Genomic DNA, 12,112 nt, shown 5'->3' on the forward strand with positions numbered 1-12,112 from the left:
CACTCTGTAACCTTCAGACAACTTTGTGAATCTTTGCTCTGGACTGCAGGCTCAGGACTTCAAGGACTTCAAGGACTTCCCTTGGAGGGCAGTTGCTTCACCCTCATTTCTTAGTTATTTCGGGACATCTCCCCAGAGGACCCAAGTTCTGACAACCAACACCCACTCAGATAACCAGAAAATACCAACCAGTCTGAACATTTCAGAGGGCGGATTGTGCAGTGTTGCTCTATACAGTGAAATTTTGAAACGTTGCAAGCAAAATAAATAAAATAAAAAAAAAAGAGAAAAAAAAATCTGGAATGTGTAGATATTTTGATGCTTTCAGGAAGCTGTTTGTTAGAGGAACCCTAGTGTGAAGGCTTTTGTTAAGTCCCGAGGACCAGGTTTGTAAATCAAACAATTACCCTCTAGCCAGATAAAAACAACAGCTTCCATTTCCTGGCATTTATTACAGACTAGAAACCGTGCAAGTGCAAGGGCTTCACATCCTCCTCATCCTCCTCCTCCTCCTCCTCCTCCTCCTCTCTCTCTCTCTCTCTCTCTCTTTGTAGGAGTTTTATTGTGACATAGCTCACATACCGTCCCATCCACCCTTTTAAAGCAGGCAGTTTGGCATTTTAACTATATTCATTCACAAGACGTGCAACTGTCACCACTATCTGTCACATTTCCGTGATCCCAACAAAGAAGCCCAGTTAGCCGTCACTCCTCCTTCCCTCTCCTGACTAGCCACTAACCCACTTTTGTTTTCATGGCTTGGCCTGTTCTGAACATTTCACGTAAGTGAAGCTGCACGTGTGGCCTTTTGTGCCTGCATCTTTTCACTTAGCATAAGGTTAACCAAGGTCGGGATCCCTGGGTGGTGCAGCGGTTTGGCGCCTGCCTTTGGCCCAGGGCGCGATCCTGGAGACCCGGGATCGAATCCCACGTCGGGCTCCCGGTGCATGGAGCCTGCTTCTCCCTCTGCCTGTGTCTCTGCCTCTCTCTCTCTCTCTGTGACTATCATAAAATAAAAATTAAAAAAAAAAAAAGGTTAACCAAGGTCCATCCAGGTTGCCACCTGTATCGATCACACACTTCACTCCTCTTTAGGATCAAACAATATTCCACTGTGCGCATGTGCTACATTTTTTGTCTATCAACTCATTTTGTTTATCTACTCATTTTGTTTATCAGCTGATAGGCCTGTGGGTTATTTCCACTTTTCGGCTACCATCACCTCCTAATCCTCTTGCCACTCTTAGAAGTATGTGTTGTCCTCTGTGGACTGACTGGATGAAGCACACTTTCTTAGAACACTGAAAAATGACAAATCTTCCCAGGAATTGGTTGACGGGACTTAACAGTCCCAGAGACCAGTCAAGCACTGCTCCCTTCATCAGAAAAGAACAGGTGTTCTGGATTTTAGCTCTTTTCCCAACCCCAGGTCTGACTTCAATCAAACGAACATGTCCTGAGTCATGAATCCAGCTCCTCTCTGAGTACAGAGATATTCCTGTCGGAAAGTTCTGGCATCCCTTTGTTCCCGGTGCTCGGCGGACTCCGGGGGACCACCTGGTCCTTCCCCAGCCCCCAAGAGGCTCCCCACTTGCACAAGAGCGCATGGATCAGATGCTCCGCTTTGCAAGCCTGGCTCGGTTCCAGTACCCCATCCGACAGAGCGGGGGGGGGGGGGGGGGGGGGTGACGGGCAAGTTGCAGACCCTCGCGGGGACTCAGCTTGGTTATCGGGGACCCGAGGGCGCAGCGTGGCTCCAGAGCTGCTTCCTGGGGAAGGCCTGGGGAGGCCTTCGGACACCTCCCCGCGCCCCTCTGGCCAACGTGCTCTGCATTTCCCCTTCATTCCTTCATCAGTCTATCCCTTCCTATCGATTTTGATTGTCTTCCGTGCGCGTGTGCACCCGCCGTGCGCGGTACCGGGGACCCCGCCGCCTGCTCCGCCCTCGGAGCCCCCCGGGGCCCGGGCCGCAGCGGGAAAGCGGCGCAGAGAAGGGAGAGCATCCTCCCCGGGGCCCCCGGGCTCCGCCGCCCACGCCGAGCCGCGCTCTGCCCCCGGGCCCGGGAAGATTTTCCTGACGTCCGTCCCCCGGCAAGCGCCAACGGAAAACTGCAGCGCGGGGAGAGCGAGCGAGGCGCGGGGGCACTAGAGGGGAGCGGTCCGCGCCCCGGGCACCTGCGGAGCGGGGGAGGGGGAGGGCGCCGGCGGGTCCTGCGCAGGCGCAGCCGCGCCCCCCGCGCTCCTGGCCCCGCCCCGCCCCTTCCCGCTCCAGTCCCCGCGCCCGAGCGCAATCAGCTGACGCGGCGCCGCGGCCGTCACGTGACGGTGGGCGGGGCGTCGGCGCAGCGCGCAGGCGCAGACCCCAGCGGCTGGGTCAGCTGACCCGAGGGAGCCGCTCGAGCCGACTTAGGCCGCTTCGCTGGGCCCCGGAGCGTCCGCCGCCGCCGCCGCCGCCATGGCCAGCCAGTCGCAGGGCATCCAGCAGCTGCTGCAGGCCGAGAAGCGCGCCGCCGAGAAGGTGTCGGAGGCCCGCAAGCGTGAGCTTTGGGGCGTGGGACGGGCAGCCGGCGGGGCGCGGGGTGCAGGGGACGCGGCCGGGCCGCGGGAGGCGGAGGCGGCGGACGAGGCCCGGAAGGCGGGCGGGGGGGCGGGGAGGAGGCTCGGCGCCGTCGGTCCCCGGGGCCTGCGGGGGGCCTGCGGGGGCCTGGGCGGGCCTGGGCGGGCCTGGGCGCGCGGGAGGGGGCTGCTCCGGCGCAGCGCGTCGGCCCCGCCCCCGTCACTCGCTGCTCGGGCCCGCGGTCTCATTGTGCGCGGCTGCGGGGCCTAGAAACCGCCCCCCGCGCGGCTGCGGGGCCTAGAAACCGCCCCCCGCGCGCCTGCGGGGCCTAGAAAACGCCCCCCGCGCGCCTGCGGGGCCTAGAAACCGCCCCCCGCGCGCCTGCGGGGCCTAGAAACCGCCCCCTCGCGCGCCTGCGGGGCCTAGAAACCGCCCCCCCGCGCGCCTGCGGGGCCTAGAAACCGCCCTCCGCGCTGTTGTTCGGCCTAGAAACCGCCCTCTTCGCGGTTGCTCGGCCCAGAAACCGCCCTCTTCGCGGCTGCGGGGCCCAGAAACCGCCCTCTTCGCTGTTGTTCGGCCTAGAAACCGTCCTCTTCGCGGTGGCGGGGCCTAGAAACCGCCCTCTTTGCCGTCTTCTCTCCCTCGCGGTGTTTAGCCAGTCGCCCAGGTGTTTATGGCTGTTCGCTCCCCCACCCCCCCTCCATCCCGACACCTAGCATCTTAGGCCGGGACACTAGGTTTTCTGAGGCTCAGGTACCAGCCTAATTTGTTACCCCCCCCCGTGGTTACTATGTGCCAGAGGCCTTGCCCGGTGCACCAGCGTTTCCATCATCACGGTATTCGGAGTCCCGGTGAAGGGAGCAGAGAGTGGGCCGGGTAGTGGCAGGTGAGACAGGGTTAGAGTTGAGAAGTGGAAGGTTGCTCAGGAACTTCGCAGGTGGATCTAACCGGGACTGGTGAGGGAAGAAGGCCGCTGCCGCCTCCCAAGTCCAAGTGTGTTCTCCTCGCTGGAGTCCGAGCCCTCCCTGGGGTGCGAATAGGACTTCCCCACGGCCTTAAGGAGACTCAACAAATGTTGAGGGCCTGCAGAGTAAATAAAGCCCAGGTTCCTTGATAAGGGGGGGGGGGCGGCAGCGTTTTTGGATCAGGAGCTAGCTTTCTTCCCTTCTCCCTCTCAGGTTCTCTCCTCCAGGCATCCTGAACCACCCCCTGAAGCCTTATTTCACCTGCAAGCCTTTGCACAGCTCTTCTCTGCTTGGAGGTGCTTCTTCTTAGTTTCCACTCTCTTTTCTCTGACACTTATGAGTCCTTCAGATCTCAGAATGTAGGCAGCAGTTCTTCCAGGAAGCCTTCCCTGCTTTGTCCTCTGCTCCAGCTAGGCCAGGAGCCCTTCCTAAGAGCTTATTCCTGTCTTCGCGGTGCAATGCCTTGTTTCTTTAGGTGGCTCAGTCGCTAGACCAAGCTCTTGGATTACAGGGACTGTGTGTCATTTAAGGGTACGTATTTGTTTCCCCACCTGGTGAGGTAGGTCTTCGTGTCCCTGTTATACAGTTGGGTGACGCGAGGCGTGAGAAATGGTTTGACCCTGCCCTGGGAAACAGCCTAGAGGCCTCTTTTCCCTTGCAAGGATAACATAGCAAGATCTGTTACTGTTAGTAATTCCTTGGTGTTTCTCCCGTTACAAGACTTAGGATTTTATCCCATACCCAGTAGATTTCTAGCATGGCTCTTGTACTTTATGGATTAGGGGCCGTGTGAGGCTCTGTGCTTCAGAGGAAGAGTTTTCTTTGAGGGAGCTGGGGGTGGGAACAAGCCTTTTATTCTTGCTCTGGTCACTGGAAAGTTCTGTGTTTTTCACAGAATATTTCTCATCACGCCCTTGATAAGCTATTTCCAGAATGAGTTCTCAGAGTGTGTCCTGTGATGGCTCCTTAGTAACAGAAGTTGTGTCTGTGGGGAGGCATGTGAGATGATTCAGGGGAGGGGCAGGAACAAATACTGGGAATATAGGAAGAAGAATTGAGTGCCCTGAAGGTAGGGGTCACGTTTTACGCTTCTCTTTATCTCTTCAAGCTTGGTGCAGGATCTTGTGTGTCTCAGATAGCTTTTTGATATTTACTGAATGAGTTTGTTTTAAAGGAGTAAGTTTATGGCTAGAATACATCTCAGAATTTGTAGTAATTAGGAACAGAAGTATTGACAAGAGCTGTAATTTTTTTTAAGCTTTTTTTTTTTTTAAATTTTTATTTATTAATGATAGAGAGAGAGAGAGAGGCAGAGACATAGGCAGAGGGAGAAGCAGGCTCCATGCACCAGGGGCCCGATGTGTGGGATTCGATCCTGGGTCTCCAGGATCACGCCCTGGGCCAAAGGCAGGCGCTAAACAGCTGCACCACCCAGGGATCCCAAGAGCTGTAATTTGAAAAGAATCATTGCCTTACTTGATCAGTAATTGTGGTTGACTTGCCCAGTTAGGAATTGGGAAGAGGAAGTGTGTGCACGATGTGACAAAACTTCAGTTTTTCATGAAATCAGTGCTTTGGGCCATAAAACTTAATTGGGTTATAGTTTATTTCATTGGAGTAGAAACAAAATGCTGGCTCCCTCAAAAATAAGGTTTAAAAGAAATACGATTTCCTTTTCAAATATTTAGTTTTGGTTTTCAGAGAAGCCCATCAGAATTGAACTTTGAAGGTATGATGGGCAGAGCATGATTTTATCTTAATTCAGAGAGCTGTGGGAATTGAGAGTGACAAAAAGAGTGGTATTGTGTCATTATGTGGAGGTAGCATAATGTTTGAGCCATAAACGTTATTTGTAGATTGTTGGTTTGGAAAAGATCTTCGGCTCTGAAATACGGCTTTGAATGTAGCCGATGAGGAGGATGGCACGTGGAGGAAATGGGAATTTGGCTCACGTGGACGGCAGTGGGCCCTAAATAATACCGGAGTAAACCTACACTTGCAGAGATAGTCTCTGGGTGCTTAGATCTGTTGATTGTTGTACCAGAAACATCAAGGGGTGTTGATGTCATGGGGTCATTATACATCCAAAATCCTGTTCTTCATTAGGAGACAGAAGGTTTAATTCAGTTTCATTCATGCCTGTGGGTTGAGTGGGATTTGGGAAATTATATACATTGATGTCTAACAAAGCTTGCGTTTAGATGTAGGATGTCTTTGCTCTAAATTCAATAAATGCTCAGGTTGATCGTCTTAAGTTCTCCTCCCCTCTCCCCCCAACTAATTTGGGTATCTGAGAAGTTTGATCATCGAGCCTAGATTCAAAAAAAAGAATATGTGCTGGTTGGTCTTGTGGCATATTTTCATACAGGCTCCCATGGCATCTAGAGAATTTTCTCAACTGTGTGTTTATTTTCTTCAAGAAACCAGAGCACCTGTGTCTCCTCCCTTCTTAGATGCTTGTGCAGTCTTAACTATCCAGTTCTTCCCATTCAGGATTCCTTTCCAGAATCCCTTTCATCACTTATTTTCTTGTGCACAGGCATGGTTTTTAGTTTCCAATATTACATCATCTGTTTCATCAGTTACATTTTAGGTTGATGTCCCTTGGGAGCATATTAGTCTTGCTCAGCGTCTCAGCAGAGCTCTGGTTGTCATCAGCAAGCTACTTAGGTGTTTACTTGTTGGGAAGAGGAGGAGTTCCCCCAGATGGCTAATGTCACCCATTTTATGTTGGTTCTTAATAGTGGAGATGGAGAGAATATTCTGACACATTCCAGAATTTTTCCCATCATTTACAGTATCATTTGGGAAGACTGTCCTTTTGACCTAGTCACTTCCTAGTTAAGTATAGCCTGAAGGAGGCAGGAACCTGTACCGGCAGTTAGCTCTGTATTCCCTCTTTCCCATGCATGTCTCTTGGGACTGCACCTTAAAATTTTTTTCCTTGTTTACTGTTAGAATTTACCATCTCAGTCACTCCTTCCTCTTCTGCTTGTCTTTTAACCACTTCTTGATGTAGCTTTTTCCTTTGAAAACAGGAAAGAACCGGAGGCTGAAGCAGGCCAAAGAAGAAGCTCAGGCTGAAATTGAACAATACCGTCTGCAAAGAGAGAAGGAGTTCAAGGCCAAGGAAGCTGCGGTGGGCCTGGTTTATTTTCATTATTGCTTTAATTCCTGAGGCTTTCCTCTTCTCCCCTTTTCCCCAGGGTCTCAAAATATCCAGCACAGCTTGGAGATTGTGATTCCGAAATTTGAAATTTGAAAATTTGGCTATTGCATGTCCAGGCTGAGTCTCCTAGGTGTGATCAGCTTTTAACTAACTTTGAGTGTTAGTGTTCACTTAGTCATTTCACAAATATCTATTGAACATGTTAATCTGTGCTAGATGCTAGGGGATCAGCTGTGAACAGAGATAGACAGTCCCTGTCTCGTGGAGCTTAGTGTATAGTCTGACTCAATAACAAAGTACAGGTCATGCAAACCTACAGCTGTGAGAAGGGCTGTGGTGGTCATAAACATCCGCCAGCTGGAGCCCACTCCAGTGTAGTCGAGACACTCAGCAACAGGGTAGGCTGGGCTACGAAGCAGAAGATGCATGGAATAACAGTACAACAACAGATCATGAAACGGAAAATTCTGGAAAGGGGGAGGATGGCGGAGGGCTTCACAGAGAAAAGAAACTGTCAGGACTCTAGGATACAAGTAATTGGTTTTACTGTTCAAACCAACTCAAACAGGTTTTAAGCAAAGTGAAATTTATTGGTGTACGTAATTAAAAACTCGGGTGAAAGGCTAACTTTATTTTGATCCAGGAGCTTAATCTCTCAGGACATTATTTCCATCTTTCAACTCGGCCCATGTCTTTGTGGGCTTCATTCTCAAGTCTACCTTGTGACCTTCACTGGTTCCAGGCACACACCCTCTCAGGCCCAAGTCCAGTGATTAAAGCCACATGCCTCTCTCATTGCAGTAAGTAGCACAAGTGTCTTTCCTCTTTGCACTGGACTGTTTCAGTGCTATTAAGACTTCAGATGTCTCTGACTCGAACTGGGGCAGAGCTGTAAACTGCCAGACTGCCCACAAGACAGTGTAGAAGTACTCTTGTCAGGGCAGCTGCCGCCTCTAATTTGTACATAGATGCTGCAGTTGCTTCTGGAGACAGGATCAGTGCTGTGATGCAAGCATGAGCTCTGAGGTTTCCTAGCATGTTCATTGTAACCCCTTCAGCTTTGAGACAACTTACTGAGGCCGGGCATATAGTTTATATTCATAGAATGGAGGTACTGTCCCCTTTTCTCCTCCCTCCTTCCCCCCAAGTACTGGGTTATGGACCTTTTAAAAATAAGAGCAACTGAGCTAACTAACAGGAAATGCCCCTCTGTTCCACCAATATGAGCAGTTACAGTAACAATAAAGGATGAAGAGTCCTAAGTTTGAACTCGGGAAACTGTATGTACACTTTGAGCTTTTTTTTTTTTTTTTTTTTTTTTTTTTTAAGATTTTATTTCATGAGAGACACAGAGAGAGGCAGAGACTTAGGCAGAGAGAGAAGCCGGCTCCATGCAGGGAGCCCAATGTGGGACTTAATCCTGGGATTCCAGGATCACACCTTGGGCTGAAGGCAGGCACTCAACCTCTGAGCTACCCAGGCGTCCTTCACATTGAGCTCTTTTAGCCTTGGTTTTCTCATCTGTGAAAAGGGGAGTGATGGCCTCCTTACAGGTTATGGAGGACTAGGTGACGTGAGAGAATGCTTTCACCTTGTGCACTAGAGAGCATGTACAGCTTGGAAGGGACATAGTTGTTAATACATATGGAAAGAGGCAAGAGCAGCTCAGAAGATAGGGTCAAACACAAAAAAGTTTCGTCTTCAAGAACCTGATGGGAGACTTCCCTAAGCTACTTCCTCAAGCTCTGGGACGAGCCCTCCCCACCCCCGTTCCTGCCAGAGGACTCCTCCTCCGGCTCTCTGTGTGTAAACTGCATGTAGGCACTGGCTCTCCTGTGTGTCTGCCCATGCAGGGGAACACAGTGCTCTGGGCTTCCTCCGGGAACCCCTCACTCCATCCCTCCCTGTGCAGCCTCAACAACGTTTGCACATTCCCTGCCTGAGGCCCAAGCCGCTCCCTCTTGGTGCCGCAGGGCTGCTCTTCCCTGGACAGGGCCCTCATCTCTGTTCTGCCTCTGGCTGGGTTGCCTTCCTGGGCCTGCTAAGTTCTGACAGTGCCTGACCCTCCGAGGGTCTCCAAGAAAAGTATTCTTACAACTTTCTCCCTTTCTTGTTGACTTGTTAATAAAGGGCTTATAGAAGAAGAAGAAGAACCTGATCAAGGTCTCATTCTAACCAAGTAGGCATACCCTTGATGGAAAGCTGACTATACGGTGAAGATTAAAGTATATATGTCAGTATCTATTAAAATTGTGAATGGAGATTGAAAGAATAAGACGTGAATATGGCAAAAAATTCAAGCAGTAAAATAGGCAACGATGAAGTTAGTCTCCCTACCACCCAGACCTGCAGTCCTCCTCAGAAGTAGTCACTTATTAATAATTTCTTGCATATTCTTCTAGAGTATTTGTTTTTTTTTTTTTTAAGATTTTATTTATTTATTCATGAGAGACACACAGAGAGAGAGAGAGAGAGAGGCAGAGATACAGGCAGAGGGGAGAAGCAGGCTCCATGCAGGGAGCCTGATATGGGACTTGATCCCGGGACTCGAGGATCATGCCCTGCGCCGAAGGCAGGTGCTAAACCACTGAGCCACCCAGGGATTCCCGAGTATTTATATTTGAAAGAATAGATGTCATGTATACATAATACTGGTGAATCCAGTGCTGAATATAAGAGCTAGAATGTTAACTAGTAATGTTGAAACTGTTTCTTCAAAATTGCATCCCCTTCCACCCTTATTTTTTTAAGAGGTGTTCTTTTTTTAATAACCTCATTTATCTCTCCCTTTTAAAACGACACAAACACATTTACCAACCATACTGACACCATTTTATATCTTGCTTTTTCCCCGTTAAACTGCATATTTTACAGTTCGTTCTGTCTTGCAGCACACATCTACTTTATTTTTCTTTATAGCTGAGAATGTTCTCTGGAATAGGTACCCATGATTTGTTTAACCAGTCCTCAGTTATTGGATCTTTAGGTTCATTCCAGTCTTTGGTTAGGGCTATACGTTTGACATAGAATGAATATATTGCTCTCTGGGGTGATTTCTGAGTAGGGGAAATGTGCAGTTTACCTTTGATCGATATTTGAAGGTTGGCCACCAGAGTGATTGCATCAGTTTTTGCTCCCATTAACTGGGAACGCCACCTTCCCACATGCTCTTCAGTCACAAGGTTACGTTGCCTGTTGCTGATGATTTGTATTCACTGATGAGACTGGGTTTTTCCAGAACTAAGGAAGTTGGACCAGCCTGAGTGTCGACCTGACCTTCCCTATGTGTCCTTACCCCTCCCCTGACTCCAGGCTCTGGGATCCCATGGCAGCTGCAGCACTGAAGTGGAGAAGGAGACCCAGGAGAAGATGACCATCCTCCAGACCTACTTCCAGCAGAACAGGGATGAAGTCCTGGATAACCTCTTGGCTTTTGTCTGTGACATCCGGCCAGAAATCCATGAAAACTACCGCATCAATGGATAGGAGAGGAAGAAGTAGCTCTGTGAGCAGATTGGCATTTTATATGCCTTCCTGGAATATGAAGCTTCAGCACAGCTTGAGTTACATCCTTGTGAAAAGGCATTAAATTATTTCTGTATATTATAGTGTAGGTCCCTTCACTTTTTGGAGAATAGTAAATCAAGCTTCTTTGTACAAACGTAGAGCTTATCCAAAGATTTTCTCCTTTTACCTCATTATTTCTTAGAAATTTAATGTGCATACGTTCTGTTTTCCTATGCCTTTTAGCTCAAGCAACATATATATCGGTACTTTTTCTTTCTTAGATGTAGTTAAAATAATTTTTTTTTTTTTGTTTAAAAGAAAGAAAGGGATTAAATATTTTTTTCCCTAAAGCTTTCTTGAAGGTCAGGGGCTTTATCTATGAAAAAGTAGTAAATAGTTAATTGTAACTTGTGTGAAGCAGCAGCCAGCCTTAAAATAGTCCTTTCTGGCTAAGGGGCAGAACAGCAAATACTAGTATAATTGTTTGGGCTGCTTTTATTTTCTCTTAATCAAAATTATTAGATGATAGAATTCAAGAACTTGTTACATGTTATTACTTGGTGTACTGATAATCATTTAAAAGTAAAGACTTTGGCATGCAATCCCCTCCCGCCCCCCCTTCATCCTTTTTGATGATGCAGAGTACACTTTGACCTAGATGTTCTGCAGAATTTCACGTAGGAAATTAAATTAGCAGATGTATCACGTACACATTTGCATGCATACTCAGAAAATATTTTTCGTATTTATCTTAGCAGGAAGGAAATCACTTGTGATTTCGCCCAACATCCGGTTCGAAAAACAGCATCAGACTAGTAAGTCTGCAGTTTGCCTCTTCTCTAGAGCACGCTGGACTAGTGCAGCCTTGGGCCAGTTACCAAGCAGATTTCCTCCCTGGCGGGCTAAATGATATGTGTAATACCTATAGGAGCTTCACACTAGCTCTGTAAGAGTTAAATGCTCTGTGACTCTCTGTTAGCTGAAAGTCTTTGGCTGCAAAATAATTTCTAGTAGACATAGAGTTGAGAGAGAACGTGAATGGGATTTCCTTGCTTGTTCTGAAATAGCATGAGAGCAGTAGATGCCCTTATAGGAATCACATTTTATGAGACTCACGATGGGTTGCTTGCAGGCCATGTTCGTTACTAGTTACTATTCCGTTTTATAGTGCGATTCCTCATAGGAGTTTTCTAGATGAGCTTTTCCAGTTTTTACTGTTCAAGCACTCCAGTCAAGCTTTTCACTCCACTGAAACCACATGTCAAGGTCAGCAGTGATGAGCAGATTGAGAGGTCCAGTCTTCTTCCTACTGGACTTTCAGTCCTGTTGGACAGGGTTGACTAGTTCTTCTTGAACTCACTTTGTTAGCTTTGTTCTGCAGGGATGTGCTACTTTGCTCCTCCGTCTCTTGCTTTAGTTCTGATTCTTTTTTCCAGGGATTTGTTCTTAGACGTCTCTACACTCATTTCCTTGTTGAAACCCACCTTCTTTTCATGGCTTTAAATATTTGTGCTGAAGATCCAAAATTTATATCTAGCCTCTCTCTCCTGAACTCTAGAGTTGTCAATTGCTTATTTGCTATTTTGATTTGGATATCTAATAAACATCTCCATCTTAACATGGTTCCACACTGTACCCAGTTTTGTTAGGACTTTACTCCTGATGCACCAAACCCCACCTCTGTCTACTGTAAATACAGATTTCTCAAACTGGAGGACCATGAAGAAGCAAAACCCACATTCACCAGTTGAGAACCAGTATCTAACCTGTTGGCCACCAACATTTTCATCCTGGGTTAGTAGGGTTGTACGTACTTATGCTTCTGCTGACTCTTCCCTTCAGGCCAACCAGCTGAATGTTGGTAGAGCTAAAGTACTTAAAAAATGTGATCTAGGGTCAATTGAGAGGAAAGAT

At 48.3% G+C, this 12,112-nt stretch overlaps 1 protein-coding gene across 1 annotated transcript; it reads left to right on the forward strand.

Annotated features, from left to right (window-relative positions):
• The first annotated feature begins 2,361 nt into the window (after positions 1 to 2,361).
• ATP6V1G1 (ATPase H+ transporting V1 subunit G1) lies at positions 2,362 to 11,823 on the forward strand. Its single transcript, XM_038553221.1, has 3 exons — positions 2,362 to 2,537; positions 6,561 to 6,661; positions 10,004 to 11,823. The coding sequence occupies exons 1-3, from the start codon at positions 2,456 to 2,458 to the stop codon at positions 10,175 to 10,177; spliced, it is 357 nt and encodes a 118-aa protein (XP_038409149.1). The 5' UTR covers positions 2,362 to 2,455; the 3' UTR covers positions 10,178 to 11,823.
• Positions 11,824 to 12,112: the final 289 nt, after the last annotated feature.

Source organism: Canis lupus, chromosome 11, assembly GCF_011100685.1.
Source record: "Canis lupus familiaris isolate Mischka breed German Shepherd chromosome 11, alternate assembly UU_Cfam_GSD_1.0, whole genome shotgun sequence".
NCBI classification, from domain to species: Eukaryota; Metazoa; Chordata; class Mammalia; order Carnivora; family Canidae; genus Canis; species Canis lupus.